The sequence below is a fragment of the Maniola hyperantus genome, chromosome 27, assembly GCF_902806685.2.
Source record: "Maniola hyperantus chromosome 27, iAphHyp1.2, whole genome shotgun sequence".
In the NCBI taxonomy this organism is placed as follows: domain Eukaryota; kingdom Metazoa; phylum Arthropoda; class Insecta; order Lepidoptera; family Nymphalidae; genus Maniola; species Maniola hyperantus.
Window position 1 is genome coordinate 2961900 of NC_048562.1, and position 17495 is coordinate 2979394.

The 17495-nt window shown below is 39.3% G+C and overlaps 2 protein-coding genes across 3 annotated transcripts; one reads left to right on the plus strand and one right to left on the minus strand.

The window, feature by feature from the left end:
- Positions 1-2593: 2593 nt before the first annotated feature.
- Positions 2594-8253, plus strand: RpL23 (ribosomal protein L23). The gene is made up of 4 exons (XM_034982619.2): positions 2594-2704; positions 2896-2979; positions 3563-3690; positions 8030-8253. The coding sequence occupies exons 1-4, from the start codon at positions 2692-2694 to the stop codon at positions 8225-8227; spliced, it is 423 nt and encodes a 140-aa protein (XP_034838510.1). The 5' UTR covers positions 2594-2691; the 3' UTR covers positions 8228-8253.
- A 1411-nt stretch (positions 8254-9664) lies between these two features.
- tsu (40S ribosomal protein S12 homolog tsunagi) lies at positions 9665-14526 on the minus strand. 2 transcript variants are annotated; one of them, XM_069508003.1, is made up of 6 exons: positions 14304-14526; positions 13850-13949; positions 13250-13367; positions 12242-12355; positions 10789-10889; positions 9665-9933 (listed from the first exon to the last, which is right to left on the minus strand). In XM_069508003.1, the coding sequence occupies exons 1-6, from the start codon at positions 14362-14364 to the stop codon at positions 9765-9767; spliced, it is 663 nt and encodes a 220-aa protein (XP_069364104.1). In that variant the 5' UTR covers positions 14365-14526; the 3' UTR covers positions 9665-9764. The 2 variants fall into 2 exon arrangements, with proteins under 2 accessions (XP_069364104.1, XP_034838461.1); XM_034982570.2 differs by having other exon boundaries at positions 9790-10889; positions 14304-14520.
- Between the last annotated feature and the right edge of the window lie 2969 nt (positions 14527-17495).

Genomic DNA, 17495 nt, shown 5'->3' on the forward strand with positions numbered 1-17495 from the left:
AACATGTAGGGCATTTTATCTTTTACTTTGTATTGCACCATGATTGTATCTACCTAATTATTTGGCAACCTCTGCCTCTAGGAACATTTTTTTCTACAAAATATATAAAATAAAATAAAATAAATAAAATAGCCTTTATTCTCTGATACAATAATTATACATCTTATATTACTAACTAACCGTATTACTAATTTCTTATTTCCTATTATTTAATTATCCTATCCTATATAATTTATTCTAAAAATTGGTAACACCAGCAATTTACAGATCAGGTTGTCCTCTTTGGACATAGGCCTCCTCTAGACTTCTCCATTTTTTCCTATCTAACGCCAATCTGCGCCAACCCTTTGGCAGGTCATCCTCCCATCTCCTCTGTGGCCGTCCTCTCGCTCTCTTCCCATCTCTAGGGTACCAGTAAGTGACCTCTTTGGTCCATTTATCCCTTGGAGATCTGATCACATGGCCCGCCCAACGCCATTTAAGTTTCTTGATTATTTTTGAGACATCTGTCACACCTGTGATCTTTCTAATTTTAGTCAGTCTCCACTTGTCTTTCAGTTTGATGTGCTGCATGCTTCTCTCTATCCCTTGTTGGCATACCTTTATTTTCTGATTGTGAGCTTTTGTCAGACCCCATGTTTGACAGCCGTAAGTAAGTATTGGTAGGATGCACATGTTAAATACTTTACGTTTAGTTGGCATTGGAATATCTTTGTTTTTAAGTATTTCTTTCAGCGACCAGTAGCGAGCCCAGGTGTTATTAATTCGTCTTTGCAATTCTCTGTCCATCTGTAAGTTTGGTGCAATTACTTGACCTAGATAGACGTATTCATTCACATACTCTATGTCCTGATTATTTATGTTAACTTTTTGTTGATGCCTATTGGTCATAACCTTTGTTTTGGTGGTGTTCATTGTCAAACCTGCTTTTTGACTCTCTGTTGCTAGTTGTTCAAGCATTTCTTGTAGAGTGACTGGGTCCTCGGCAAATAGTACCAGGTCGTCTGCAAACCGCAGGTGTGACAGTTTACATCCATTAATATTTATTCCCCACCCTTCCCAATCTAGATTTCTAAAAATTTCCTCTAACACAGCCAAAAAAAGCTTTGGAGACAGGGGATCACCTTGTCTGACTCCTTTTTGGATCTTAAATTCCTCTCCAAGTTTTTCTAATTGTACTTTTGCAGTACTGCTGCTGTATATATTATTTATAAGTCTGATGTATTTCCTTTCTATTCCCTGGTTGACCAAGGCTTTATATATGTAGTTATGAGAGAGAGAATCAAATGCCTTATTATAGTCTACGAAAGAAATATAGTATGGTTTTCCATACTCATTATATTTCTCTACTATTTGTTTCACTACATGCATGTGGTCTGCTGTTGAGAAATCAGCTCTGAAACCCGCCTGTTCTCTTGGTTGTTCTGCATCTAGTTGTTTAGTGAGCCTGCCTAATACAATTTTTGAAAAAACTTTGTATATATTTGTCATAAGACTTATTGGTCTATAGTTGTCTATTTTATCTTTATCCCCCTTTTTGTGAATCAGTATTATGGTTGTCTTTGTCCATTGTTCCGGTACAACCTCGCTGTCTAAGATTTCGTTAAATAGACTAGTTAGTGGTTTTAGTATTGCATCTAGTGACCCCTTTAGCAATTCATTGGTTATTCTATCTTCGCCCGGGGCTTTATGGTTTTTTTGTGTCAGTATGGCTTGTTTTGTTTCATTTTCTAGTATGTAAGGAATTTCCTCCTTGTTTGGGGTTTCGATTACTACTGGTAAATCGGGTGAACTGTATAGGTTTTTGTAGAAATTCGTAGCGATTTTTCTGATCGTTGTTCTTTTAGATGTTGTATATTCCTTGTTCTCTTTATTTTTTCCCTTCATTTTCGGTATCCAAGATGAATGATCCTTGAGTTTTTTCAGCGTTCTTTTGATTCCTCCTGTTTTTTCGATCTCCGATTGAATTCTGTTGAAACGTATTTCTTTCTTATGACCTCTTATACTTGATGTGATCTTTTTACTTAGTGCTTCTATCTTTTTAATGTTCTTTTTCCTGTCTACAAACAATTTTCCTCTTTCTTTTATTAGAGTTCTGGCGTTTTGTCCTATTTTGTCCATTTTGTTTAACTTGCTCATGTGTTTTAGTTCAGTTCCTAAATTGGTTAAAAATTTTTCAAGTTTATTGTACTTCTCTTGGACAAAATATATAGGTAGTTAAAATCAAAACGCAAAACTTTTATAAATGAGTTATGATAAAAACATGTAGGGCATTTTATCTTTTACTTTGTATTGCACCATGATTGTACCTACCTAATTATTTGGCAACCTCTGCCTCTAGGAACATTTTTTTCTACAAAATATTATATAGGTAGTTAAAATCAAAACGCAAAACTTTTATAAATGCCATCCTAAAAACACCTCGCAAAAACAAGTCGCAGGGAGCCGCTGGATTTAGGTGGCGCTAGACCGTGGCGTGTGGAAGTCCCTACAAGATACCTAGATATGGTTGATGAAGATGATGATGATAATGAAAAACACCTACAACGATACAATGTTACCCATTTTAACAATGTATGTAAATGTCAAACAGAAAGTGTCATCGTTTCCGAACGAAAACAAACCGCAATCCGCTGCTAAGTTCACGTTGAGGTTCTTTCAATTTCCTCATCAAAAAATTGACACAAGAAAATGTCGAAAAGAGGTTCGTGAATTATAAAATATCCATTTGAATCACGTTAAAATTAGACTAAATCGTGTACCAACGAAGTGTAATCTTAATTCTGTACAGTTTTCAATGTGAATGCATGTTTATTTCCCTGAAAGGTTGACGTAGTTATCATGTGTTATGATTTGTGAAAGATGAATAAAAAGTGCATTTTTAATGTTTTTAAGGACGTGGTGGTTCCGCGGGAGCGAAGTTCCGCATCTCGCTGGGTCTCCCAGTGGGAGCCGTAATAAACTGCGCAGACAACACAGGTAAATAAGACATTGTTTTGTTACTCATAACCTTACTTTTGCGATGTGAACTGGATTTCTAGTGATGATTTTTCTATTCGCAACTTTAAAGTTGTTGTGATTTATGATGATGTTTTCCTTGGCTGTGTCTGAAGATTTCCAGTTCATTGTTATTACTATACCATAACCTCAAACATGTTTCATGTTTTTAATGTTTGATTAAAGCACCATATTTCGGGATGCTGAATAACCAAGCTTCAAAAGCTTATGACTTGATTGTGATGTTAAAGCAATGTTAAAACTTCATTTTAAAATATTTTTATTTTTCACAAAATTGCGTACAGTACGCGGCCGAAAGTGATGAACATCGGCCTTTAGAATGACATTTCACCTTTGTAGAGCGTTGTCTCTGTCACTCATACACATATGACGGTCGGTCTCAACGACCAATACAGTGCTCTACAAATCTGCTGTCTCCTAATAAAGATCGATGTTCATCACTTTTGGCCGTGTACACAAAGGAGTGTTATGTTTTCATCAGTCGATATACATATGATGTCTTTTTGTATGTTTGTGGTGCTCTAGACTATTTCTCAATTTCAAGGTGCAAAGAATTTGTACGTGATAGCTGTGCAAGGTATCAAAGGTCGCCTGAACAGATTACCCGCCGCGGGATCCGGAGACATGATCGTAGCCACAGTAAAGAAAGGCAAACCAGAACTTAGGAAAAAGGTATGCTTTCAATCATTATGTTCTGTTGTTCTCTGTAGAAATTAGTAAATGTTCGGTTAAAAACCGGCCAAGTGTGAGTCAGACTCGCACACCAAGGGTTCCATACTAGTCGTATTTTTTCAAAATTGTATGTAATTGTCGAAAAAATAATTTTTGTTAATAGTTTTTGATTTATAAAAAGTATTTAGCATAAAAATAAATAAAAATCTGTCTTAGAAAGTACAGGTAAAGCCCTTTCATATGATACCCCACTTGGTATAGTAATCTTACTTTGAAAGTTGAAAATTATTTGTTCATGAACACATTAATTTTTTTTTTTCGTGATGTAACCACAAATTGCTAGTTTCGGATTTTTCCCCTTACGTGTGCTATAAGACCTACCTGCCAAATATCATAATTCTAAATCAATGGGAAGTAGGTACCCTCTAGGTTTCCAAATCCCTATTGACAATACCCATCAATAAGGATTTGTGAAATTTTCTTCTTCAAACCCCCATTAACTTCTCCTAGGGCTCCTAATGGAGATTGGTGAAAGACTTCTCAAATCTCCATGAATGGGGTCCATTTTAAGTTGCAATGATGATATGCCATGGTTTCGCTAAATATTGTCTGAATTGAAAACAGTGTGATGTTATGCCTTGGCTGACTGAGCAACTTTATTTCTTAATTAACAACACATCACTGGCCTGCTACAGAGCACGGGTCTCCACTCAGAATGAGATATTAGGCCAGCGGTTCCCGAATTCTTTTGGCTTCGGAACCCTTTTTGTTTCACCATTTTTCGGCGGAACCCTAGCTTTTAGTAAGAAGTAAACTAAAGACGGAAATACACTTACATCTCGTGGCGTGTGGTAGCGCGCCAGAAGCATATCGGTTTCATACATTTAATATGGTTAAAGACATACTTGAATGCCTTGTCGTGTCACGTCCTGTCAAATGTATGAAAACGTATGATCCTGGCGCGCCACGACATGCCACGCCACGTAAGTATATTTCCGCCTTAACAGCAACATTTTTTTTCGTGAAATCACACCATCTGAGGCTTTTTGGATTGGTGTCCGCAATGTTTGATGTTAAGAGAAAGACTTTTTAAGATAAAAATATTTACTTAGTTAGAAGAAAAGGTAATTACAAAAATTTTAATGTGATGAATGAAATCTCTTCATAGTTTTCCTTAAAATTACATCGAAGTCAGGTTTTATGTCCGACAATTGGATGCGGAGGTCTGGTGCAGCATTCAACCTACTCCTAAACTTATTTTTCGTGTAGGCGTACGCTGAAAACCCAGCCTCGCATCTGTAAGTTGTCACAAATGGGAGTAATGCTATGATAGCTTTTTCAGCAATGCCCGGGTATTCGTTTTTCAGGCCAATCCAAAATTGACTCGGGTTCATGATAGCTTCAGATTCGAAAAGTTGTTGGAGTGTGGATGAATTTTTAATATCAATTAAATTTTCATATTCCAATACAGTCAGTGTTAAAGGTTTGGTACTAATCCTAAATGGATTTCGGACCCATTCGATTTCCCGTAACCGAAGCTTTTCTTCTGGAAAATATTCCTCCAAAGATGTTTTTAGGTTTGTCAAATGTTCACGTATACTTATCTCTACGTCTGTAGCGATTTGAAGATGATTATATTTTTTGAGAAATTGCTCAAGTAGTGGAAAACACTCATACCTTTTTTGTCCAAGACATTCAATCCACAAGGCGATTTTCTCTTTCAATGAAGATACTTTGTCACTCACTGTAAATATGGTTATCATTCTTCCCTGCAAAGAGCTGCTCACTGTGTTCAGTTTATCAAATATGTCAGCCAAATAAGCCAATCTCATCAACCATCGCTCGTCTCGTAACAGTTCAAGATAGCTAGCACTTGCAGGCGAAGGAAGGGTCTGTAAGAAAACTTTCAGTTCATCGCGCAATTCATATAATCTGTTTAAAACCCTTCCTCTGGAAAGCCACCTCACTTCCGTGTGTAGAAGGAGTGATTGATGCTGACTTTTCATGTCTTCACACGTTTTTTTGAATAGCCTTGACTGCAGTGGACGTGTTTTCACAAAATTGACGATTTGTACGGCTTGATCAAGGACTTGTTTTAAATCAGATGGCACTCTTTTCACGGCAAGAGCATGACGATGTAAAATACAATGACTGCTAGTACAATTTTGCGCAACAGTTTTAATTCTTGACACTGTTCCTTTTACTTTACCAATCATGGCTGCAGCTCCATCGCTGCATACATCAATACATTTATTCCAATCAATTTTGTTTTTTTTCATGTATTCATCAATAACTTTAAAAATTTCTTCTCCAGTTGTATTGGCCTCCAAAGGAGCACAGAGAAACAAATCTTCTTCGATAGATTCTCTGTATGGATATCTGACAAAAACTAGCAGTATTGCTAGTCCGGCAACATCCGTACTTTCGTCCAGTTGCATTGCAAATGCATTGCTCTCTTTCAATCTATCAATCAATTCATCTTCAATGTGGTCTGAAATCTTATGAATACGGTCAGATACGATGTTGTTCGAACACTGTACCGTTGCCACTTTCTTAGCTGAATCCTCTCCAAGCAAGCAGGCAACAACTTCAGTCATGCATGGTTTCAAAAAATCCTCGGCTATTGTGTGAGGTTTTCCAGCTCGTGCAATCTTATAACTTAGCATGAATGAGGCTTTCGTGGCGTTTTCATTATCAGTTTTTGCATATTTTTGTAAAGCGGTCACACCTGCTTGATGTACATCTCTTTGTCTTTCAAAAAAACTAATGTTTTTATTTTTGAGGTGAGGATGATTAGTATCAAGGTGACGCTTAAGCTTTGCAGGTGCCAGGGAGCTATTCAACAAAATCTTGCTGCAAACAACACATTTTCCATCAGGATTTTCAGCATTCCCTATCGGTATAAATCCATAGGACAGATAGGACTCATCATATTTTCTCTTTTTTGAAGATATTCCCGCTTGACGTTCAGTATGGTCGGTAGTAGATGGTATCACTGTGTTTTGCTGATTTTGTTCAACAAAAGTGTCTTCCGTACCAATACCCTGAAAAAAAAATGCAATAAAAAACAGTTCGTATAAGCGCGGACACATACGTGTAACTTTAACAAATTGAAATAAATTATAAAAAATAGAATTAAGTTCTTACTGAACAACTAGCACCACTGGTAATTTCCGTTTTTTTTTTCAATTGTCTCTCCTTCTGGTGAAGATGAGACTTGGTCAAAAGCTTGATTAGATTGATAAGTATTAACATTACTGTCCACAAAGCTAGCACCACGTTTCCCCTTAGCAATCCCAGGTTTTAGCCATTTATCCATCGTGAACTGTAAGTAAAACACAGCAATATTTTAGGCAAAAACGACCTGTTTTTGTGGAACTATTATAAGTAGCATTTGATTTATCATTATAATACGTAAAAATAATAAAAACATACCTGCTTAAAACAGTGCTCGTAAAACTATAAACAATCACTATCTAGGTACGGAATTTATTCTTAGCTTATTTTCGAGTTTTAAAATTTGGTATCAAAAACTTGATCACGTGCAGTCCTAGTAATATTGTAGTAGTATTGTAGTAGTATTGACTCAACTGAATGGTCGCAAGCTGCCGCGGTATGCCGCGGGCGGCGGGAGAGCGACGAACGGCGCGGGCGGTGGGAGGACGACGAGCGGCGCGGGCGGTGGGAGGACGACGAGCGGCGCGACCGGGCGACGCGACACGTGACACGCACAGCGTACCTACCTACCTACATGGCGCCTAAATGGAATTTTGGAATGCAATATTTTAAAACAAGTTGATTGAAAATGAATAATAAATTACGTCAATTTAATATTATCACAAGTGAAACGATTTACAATATGGAAATCTTGAATTTTCGCGGAACCCCTGAGGGTCTTTCACGGAACCTCAGGGTTCCGCGGAACACCTTTTGGGAACCGCTGTATTAGGCCATAGCGCACGGTACTGTTCAAGTGCAGATTGGCAGACTTCAGCTTTCCTCGCGATGTTTTCCTTCACAGTCAAAGCAAGTGCCGTTTAATTTCTTAAATGTACAAAACTAAAAAATTGTATATAGTACGCGACAGGTTGAGATGGCAATCGGGGTGGGGACGCCCCCACTCCCGTACGGCCTCCGCGCTAACCTGGTGCGGGATATCAAGAGTGACGTGCGGGGTGCCCCCCGCTTTATACCCCGATTGCTATCTCGACCTGTTGCGGACTATCTTTGATTTCGATCGAATTCGATTCAGGATCTAACCCAGAATTTTCCCATTCTAGTCCACTCTGCCATACTTTACATATACTTAGGCCTACAAGACATAATCTTGTCTTTCCAGGTAATGCCAGCAGTGGTGATCAGGCAGCGGAAACCGTTCAGGAGGCGGGACGGGGTGTTTATATACTTTGAGGACAATGCAGGGGTCATAGTCAACAACAAGGGGGAAATGAAGGGGTCCGCCATCACGGGGCCTGTCGCTAAGGAGTGCGCCGACCTGTGGCCGCGTATTGCTTCCAACGCGAGCTCTATAGCTTGAAACTAATATATATGGCTAAGGAAATACTAGTGTTTTATTTTGCTACTACCCCCATAAGTCCCGCAAATTGCTATTGCGCTGGAACTATGTCTCATTAACACCGAAATGACGTCAATTTGACGTGTATAAGTAAAAATTACCATCAGCTCGAAACTTCAGTCTAGTGCTGACGTCACTAAAATGGCGGCCACGCGCATTAGCAATTTGCGGGACTTATAGTCTACTTACTGTTGAACTGTGAACATAAGGCTCCCTAATTACCTATGTCGACTCTCGAATTTACCTGAGCGTCGCCCAGCCTATATGTAGAATTGAGATTGTTATACATAAGTGACTAACTAAACCATAGATTTATGATAGTCTTGTCCTAGCTTCACGAGGTAAGGTCGGACTTGCACTATGTGAGGTCATTATCCCAAAGTGCTAGAATGGCGATCTCACTGGAAAGCGCAGCATTGATAGACCCCCACTATAGTCTACGCATTCTAAACTGAGTCGTCGAGTTATCTTGTCTGTTTCGCACTTACCTACGACCTGTAACAAAGTGAGTGTAAGTGAGTGGACAAAGGTCGCAGTGAGCCGCCTAATTCCAGAATTAGGCGGCGGCGCAAGACCATGATCTTCTCGAGTCGACGGGCAGCCCAAAAAGCCGCAACCGCGATACCTTGGTAGCCTCGTGCAGGTTGTCGGGCACCCAGTCATGTGCGCAATGGTCTGTCTCGGATGACCGCAAATGCACTCCGTATCATGTCCAGAGATGAAGCCCCACCTCGCTAAGTTTGCCCTAGACTTCCCACCCCTGCTCTGAAGCGGTTGAGCGACTTCCAGATAGACCTGCTGAGGTTGCATCCTTCGGCTAGTCTCTCCTTCACGCTGTTCGGGTTTGAGGTACTTAGCAGCCGTGACCTCCACATAGCAAGACGCGTCATTTCAGCGGACTGGTTGAGAGGCTGCACTGAGTGTAAGAAGCGGATTTCTGGAGCGTTTTGTATTTTTATTCAGCCCTTGACTGCAATCCCGCCTGGTGGTAAGTGACGATTGAGTCTAAGATGGAAGCGGGCTAACCTGGAAAGGGTATGGCAGTTTTTAATAAACCCATGCCTACCTGATTTCTAAATCGCTTGGCAGCACGGTTTTGCTGGTAGCCTGGTAACCAGACCAGACCAGAAATTTAGAAATTATAAAATTCCAAATGTCAGGAATCGAACCCGGGACCTCCCACTAAGAAGACCACAGCGCTTACCACTGTGCCAGGGAGGTCGTCAAAAAAACCGTCGTCGTAACCTAGGATGGGCCGGTTTATAATTGAATCCTAGGACCATGAAGACCAGACCATGGTGTATAGAAGTCATACCTACAATTTACAAGAGACCTATGTCCAATCTCGCTGTAGATGGCAATTGGTTGATGACAACGATAATAAATAAAACAAATATGTAGTATTTATCTCAAATTCTTATATTAAAGTAATATTATACATTAGTCTTAACTTAGATAATGTATTTAGCGGTGCACTTTCTAGTTGGTACAGTTGGGGTCAAGATTCAGATACAAGTTGGCTCTTGCCTGCAATCTCACCTGGTGGTAAGTGATGCAGTCTAAGATGGAAGCGACTTCTGGACAGGATGTGTCTGCCCATGGATACTATTCTTTCATAATATGCAGTTGACGAAAGATTGTAATAAGTCTGAACTGTTATACGATAACTGAAATATGAATTGATTCTGTAAATGTTTATACCTCAGAGACATGCAAAAGTTTAGTTATTTTTCTTATATTTTGCACTAGCTTATGCTCGCGACTTCGTCCACGTGGACTACAAAATTTCAAAACCCTATTTCATCCCTTTAGGAGTTGAATTTTCAAAAATCCTTTCTTAGCGGATGCCTACGTCATAATAGCTATCTGCATGCCAAATTTCAGCCCGATCCGTCTAGTAGTTTGAGCTGTGCGTTGATAGATCAGTCAGTCAGTCAGTCATTCAGTCATTCAGTCAGTCAGTCAGTCAGTCAGTCACCTTTTCCTTTTATATATATAGATGTCCCTGGATTCCGAGGTAAAACCTAATTACTTGGTGAATGCTAGTATCAAAGAACAATATAGAAGAAGGGATAAGCAATCGGGGTATGAGGCTGGGGGACGCTCCGCATTAGCGCGCGGGCTTTGCCGGTGTGCTTGCCGTTTCCTCCCCGATTGCCATCTCGACGTGTCGCGTACTATACCTTAGGATTTACCGTAGTTCAGATTTTCACAATAACATATTCACCAAGTTGACATTCTCTTGGAACAGTATTTCTTTCGAGGTACAGTTCTTGCAATTCACGAAGGCTAGTGAACTTTACTTGTGGTAACGTCGTTTACATGGTCATTGCGTAAGTGTGCGTGCATGTCGGACCAATCAGTCGCGAGCAAGCGCTGTCAAACGCACACACGTGTACCTTACGTATACCGATACGACTTAAACACAAGCATGAGTCAGTGGCCTTCGTGAAATGCAAGAACTATAAGTAAAAAGTAAGTGCAATACATTTATCTACATTAACTACAGTACAAGTGGTTATCGTCTTTTCTTGTGCGTCTTGGTGGGGCCTTTGACGAAGCACCAGTCCACTGAGATGGCCTGCCCCAGGATGTCTGTGCCGTCTAGGGCTTCTCTAGCGCTCTGAGGAATCAAAATTTCAGCTCAATCAAACGCTTTATTAATGTGTGACAAAAAAAACTAGATGTAAGTTAAGGTTAGATTAGATTATTCATACATTAGAGTTAGAGATCATCTCTATGTATAGCTACAGCCCCCCTAGCATGGGCAGGAGACAAAAATTTTATCCCCCAATTATATCCACTGACGAGGGATAAAATTTACTTGTCCACCTCTCAAAGCACGGCAACAGGGGAGAGGAGAAGTTTATCCCTAAATCGGGGACAATTTTATCCTCGACATTAGACGTGGGTTTAAGTTTATTCTCATAGAACTTAAAAAATCAAAACATGTCTCGCGGTACCTGTTGGGTTTAGGTTATGTTTGGGTTGTGTTTGGGTTATGTTTGGGTTGTGTTTGTGTTATGTTTGGGTTGTGTTTGGGTTATGTTTGGAATATGGTTGGGAACCCCAACATAAACCCAACATAGGTCCCAAATACCAATTACCATTAACCCAATAAAGGTAAAGGAAAAGATCCAAAAACCAAAAAGTCCCCCGTTTTATTCACTGTAGATAATTATATCCACCCGTGAGCCCATGCTCGGAGAGTGGATAAAGCTGTCGGAGGGGATAAAGATTTTATCCTTTCCCCGGGGAGAAAATTATATCCTCGCCCATGCTAACCCTGCAGGTAAAAATGTCATTCATTAAAAAAAAACTGGCCAAGTGCGAGTCGGGCTCGCGCAATGAGGGTTCCGTACTACAGTCGTATTTTTTCGACATTTTGCAGGATAATTCAAAAATAAATAAAAATAATTAGGGTTCCGTACCTCAAAAGGAAAAACGGAACCCTTATAGGATCACTTTGTTTTCTGTCTGTCTGTCTATCAAGAAACCTACAGGGTACTTCCCCTTGACCTAGAATCATGAAATTTGGCATGTAGGTAGATCTTATAGCTGACATTTGGGGAAAAATCTGAAAACCGTGAGTTTAGGGTTACATTAGATCACACAAAAAAAATTAAATTGTGGTCATGAACTAATAATTAGCATTTTCAACTTTCGAAGTGAGATAACTATATCAAGTGGGGGTATCATATGAAAGGTCTTCATCTGTACATTCTAAAACAGATTTTTATTTATTTTTATGCATCATAGTTTTTGAATTATCGTGCAAAATGTCGGAAAAATACGACTGTAGTACGGAACCCTCATTGCGCGAACCTGACTCGCACTTGGCCGGTTATTTCGAAGTTAGTAGCTTTTTTAATATGGCTGCTAGAGGGGCGCCTGTGAGGTGCTTGCCTAGGGCGCTCTCGACATTTAATCTGCCTCTGCTTGACCCTATCATTTGGAATAGATGTTCATACTTACAGCTGCTTGCTTATAAGTCTCGTACTCCACCAGAGCGTATCCCTTCAGGAATCCGGTGCGCCGGTCCAGGTTGAGATGTATGTTCTTGATCTCACCAAACTCTGAGAACTGGTTCTGGAAAATATCATCAATACATCAGAACCCATATTATAAATGCGTAAGTGTGTCTGTCTGCTAGCTTTTCACGGCCCAACCGTTCAACCGATTTTTATGAAATTTGGTACTTTTGGAGAGTTAGCTAATATCCTGGGGAAGGGCACACTCATTAGATGGAGGAATCTTCCAGGAATGAACCACTCCAGAGCGCTGGTCAGAGCCTTCAACAAGAAGGCTGCCTCAAGAACAATTAAGAAGTAAGAGCTGGTTATTTCGGCGCTTCTTCCACCTGAGCATTAAGCCCAACGTGCTTCAAGCAAAAGAAGCATCGGAACAAACTGTCATGTGTGCCACAAAGGGTCCCAGCTCAGCATTATGCTGTATGCCTTGTTGCACAAGGACATACAGCGCCGATTTTCAGCTGGTACCCTGAACCGGGTGACGTCACGGAATCATTAACTATCAACTACTAACAATAATACTGGGGCCCATTCTCTTGTACACAATCTCTAAACTAAACTAAATTAACAGGTCTAAATTTAGTGCTATCCTTTTCCACAAGCAACATTACACAACATTATGAAAGGGATAGCAATAGATTTAGACATGTTTAATTTAGTTTAGTTTAGAGATTGTGTACAACTAAATTAGCCACAATGGGGCCGATTCTCTTGTACACAATCTCTAAACTAAACTAAATTAACAGGTCTAAATCTAGTGCTATCCTTTACCGCAAGCAACATTATGAAAGGGATAGCAATAGATTTAGACGTGTCATGTTAGTTTAGTTTAGAGATAGTGTACAATGGAATTAGCCACAATGTTAATTTAAAACTATATTTACATACACTATGTACTTTTTATACTGGAAAACGAGAGAGGGAGATGGAGAGTGTGTTGGAGAGAAAATACCTGTATATCTTCCTCCTGTGCTTCTTCATGGACATTGCTCACAAACAGGATCCAGCCTTCCACAGACCTCTGCGGCCCTGGTGTGTTGCCGTCACCTTCTGGTGCCAGACTGTCATATCTGTAACATTTTATGTTTTTGAAGTATTTAGTACATAAAATACTAGATGATATTGTCTGAGACTTTGTCTGCATGGATTAGCTTTTAAAGGTTCCGTGGGGAATCTTTGATTTTCTAAATATAAAAAAGGAAAAGGTGACTGACAGATCTATCAACGCACAGCTCAAACTACTGGACGGATCGGGCTGAAATTTGGCATGTTTATAGTTATCATGACGTAGAAATCCGCTAAGAAAGGATTTTTGAAAATGCAACCCCTAAGGGAGTAAAATGGGGGTTTGAAATTTGTGTAGTCCACACTGACGAAGTCACGGGCATAAGCTAGTCCAGGATAAAAGTATAGCCTATGTTCTTCCCTGGGATGCAGGCTATTTAGCAAGTAAAGGCACAAGTTGCCCTACTCTATACATTTCATTTAGTATTACAACAACACATGAACACACAGTACAGTATGAAACAATACTTAGCATAAATGTTTATACCTCCCTCTGTTGCCTCTCTCTGAGCCGCCAACTCCTGTTTCATTGCCGAATCCACGACCCTTCCGTTTACGTGCCTTCTCCTTCAACCGTGCAATGCCCTCTGAAGAACATAACCATAAATTTTAAAAAAAATCTTACATAAAAGTTGAGGAAGATAAAAGAAAACTTAGCATTAAAATAGGTATCAGAGCTAGTACAAATATTGGAAACACAATTTAATACATTTTAAATACCATGATCAGTCTCAAAAGGAAAGAAATTCGAAAGCGAAACGGTATTTTTGTATGTAAAACTGACAACATAACCTACTTTACTTTCATTATTAAAAATAAAGTTAATTCACGCATTTATCGACAGCTAACCTTATTTTTCAACGAAAATGATAAACATTCCATATCATTAGAGAATTTTTAATCAGTTAAATCAAATGCAAATAGGAATTTAATGAACTTACGTTCCCCGTCTTCGTCGACCTCGAATTCCTCTGAATTCTCAATATCTAGAACATCCGCCATTGTTGTTGTGCTTTTAAATTATTAACTAGGTCTTAAAAATGTTACAAAAGCTTGATTAAATATTAAGAAAATAATGTTTTTTCAATTTTCAAGAAGCAACGCTTGTATGAGAAATCTTATTTTTTTAATTTTTATGATTTTTATTGACTTGACAGAGCCGTGACAGCCAACAGTCGAAAAACAGATAATAGCATGATATGTAAAAAGTGTTTACTCTGTGGATAACTTTGATGAATGAATATTCATGGACTAGATGATGCCCGCGACTTCGTCCGCGTGGATTTAGGTTTTTAAAAATCCCGTGGAAACTCTTTGATTTTCTGGGATCAAAAGTAGCCTATTTCCTTTCCCGGGATGCAAGCTATCTCTGTATCAAATTTCGTTGAAATCAGTTGAACGGATGGGCCGTGAATGGCTAGCAGACAGATAGAGAAACAGACAGACACACTTTCGCATAATATTAGTAAGGATTTAGAAAGTAATAATTCTTCTAGACCCAGTTACACTGTTCATACTCTTGGTTCTCTTGTGGTTCTCTTCTATTCTGTGTTCTGCAGTCTTCATTCTGGTTTAGTCTCGTTTAGTGTCAATCAAAATAAACTGCCAATCATTTTAAAAATTCCTGTCAAAAAATCTTAACCTTAATTTTTCAATTTTTCAGGATATTCTTCAAAATTCAACATGAGTGTTTACGATAATATGTGGAATAAAGATAACTTAAAAAATCCAAATATTAAAACCTCATTATCCTCCGAATGGCCCTTCAAATCCCCGCGATCGAGTCCCAAATCATCATCACCCCCTCCCTCAAGTAGAGCTGGTGAAGCCATATTCCATAAATATAATGAACTTATAAATTCCAGAACAAACATGAAGGATGCTAAGGAATTAATAGAGCCGTTGGAAAAGCCTTTTGACTTCTTTGATGATGAAGAATTTGCGTTTGGAATTAATCTTTTAAAGAATAATGTAGCTTGTGTGGGCGATAATATAACGAAGCTCATACAAATGTGTGAGTAAACCTCTTACTAAAATATTTTTTAACAAAAATTGCGAAACCAGCAGATAATGAACCTGCATGGTGCAATACCTCTGGCTATCGCGGCCTTGGAGTGCCTTTAGTCCGTGTATGTCACGACCCCTTCACTGCCGATGACGATATATATCGTATTTTTTAGGGTTCCGTACCTCAAAAAGAAAAAAGGACCCCTAAAGGTGGGTCTACGCTAGACGAACCGAGCACGAGCGAAGCACAAGCGGAGCCGTTCTCGGCTTCGTCGGTCGCGGCGTCAAGTGTGGACGTACAACGATCACTGTCCTCGAACGTAGTTTTCCGCAATTAAATTTCACGTTCCATGATGCTCGGCTCGAGCGACCGACGTCTGTCACTCACGTCCACGAGCGCACTGCTAGCAAATCCCTTTGTGTTCGTCAAAAATCCGACAACAGATGGAACGCAGCCGAGCACGAATGAAATGCTCGCAGCGCGCTCGTTCGAGGCTTGTAAGTCGGTCCACGCTAAACGAATAATTGTGTTCGGCTCGTGCTTGGTTCGCCTAGCGTAGACCCACCTTTATAGGATCACTTTGTTGTCTGCCTGTCTGTCGTGTTTGTCAAAAAAACCTATAGGGTATTTCCCGTTGACCTAGAAACATGAAATTTGGCAGGTAGGTAGGTCTTATAGCACAAGTAAAGGAATAAATCCGAAAATCGTGGATTTGTGGTTACATCCCACAAAAAAATTAAAATTTTCGAAGTAAGATAACTATACCAAGTGGGGTATCATTTATGAAAGGGCTTTATCTGTATATTCTAAAACAGATTTTTATTTATTTGTACCTATGTAGTTATAACAGTTTTTGATTTATCGTGCAAAATGACAAAAAAAATATCCGAGTTCGGAATCCTAGGTGCGCGAATCTGACTCGCACGTTTTTTAACAAGCTAAGCTACATCTTGTTGTGACTAACTACTCACTTCTGATGGGCTATTGTGAATGATATTATTCGAATAACTCGATTGTAGAAGTCATTCAAATTATTCGAATAACCTACCAAACCATTCGAGTTTGAAGAAAAAAGAAAAATATATAAGAATGTACTGCGCCGTCTCATTCCCTCCGATTCGAATTTGATTACTACTAGTTTACAAATTCGAATATACATAACCTCATCTAAAAGTAAACTCTATGTGCTAAGAAAAAATACCCAATTTTGTGTGGCAAATTGTATCATTCAACCATCGAACTTAGGGACTTACTATTTTGTATTCGTATATAACCTCATCTAATTCAAAACTGAACTCTATGTTCTGAGAAAAAATAGCCCAATTTTGTATGACAAGTTTTATGAATGAAACTGGCGGTTTTAATCGAATTTGCGAATCAAATAAAGGTCGACTTTATTGTACGAGAATACAGCTCAATTTAGTATGACAAAGTAAATAAATGAAACTAGCGGTTTAATTCGAATTTGCGAACTAGCGGTCGATTGTTTCTTCATTCGATTGTTATTATTAGTAGTATCAAACCATTCGATTGTTGGAACTAGTAACAATCGCCCATCAGTACTACTCACTCAACACTCAACAGTACCTCGCTTGACCTAAACTTTGCTACCTACCGCCTCTTTTTCTGTTTTCAATATTTCTTCTAAGTGGTTATGATTGGGCTATGTATATTTTTTTAAATTTTAAATAGAGCCACCTTACCAATGTACCTACTCTGTGGAGCCACCCAAGGTATGAAGTGTAACTTGAATGATGTAACTACATAAGATGGGCTTTGCAAAAATGCCTATGAACAAAGCGGCCCGACGGCGAGCCCAACCTGGCGGATCTTCTAAAGTTCTGGCGGACATCTGTACCATGACTGTGTCAACTGTCGCTCATGTGTCATGCAGTTAGTGATATAGGTCACTCGATGAAAGCCGGCAAATGAGGAGCGTAATCTGTCTGCATGCCACCGAGTGTGGCATGCAGGTGGATTACGGCTACGCGAGTATGATACAATCGACTATTTTATTTGTCCGCGACTTTGTCCACGTGGATTTAGGTTTTTAAAAATCCTGTGGGAACTCTTCAATTTTCCGGGATAAAAAGTAGCCTATGTCCTTCCCCGGGATGCAAGCTAT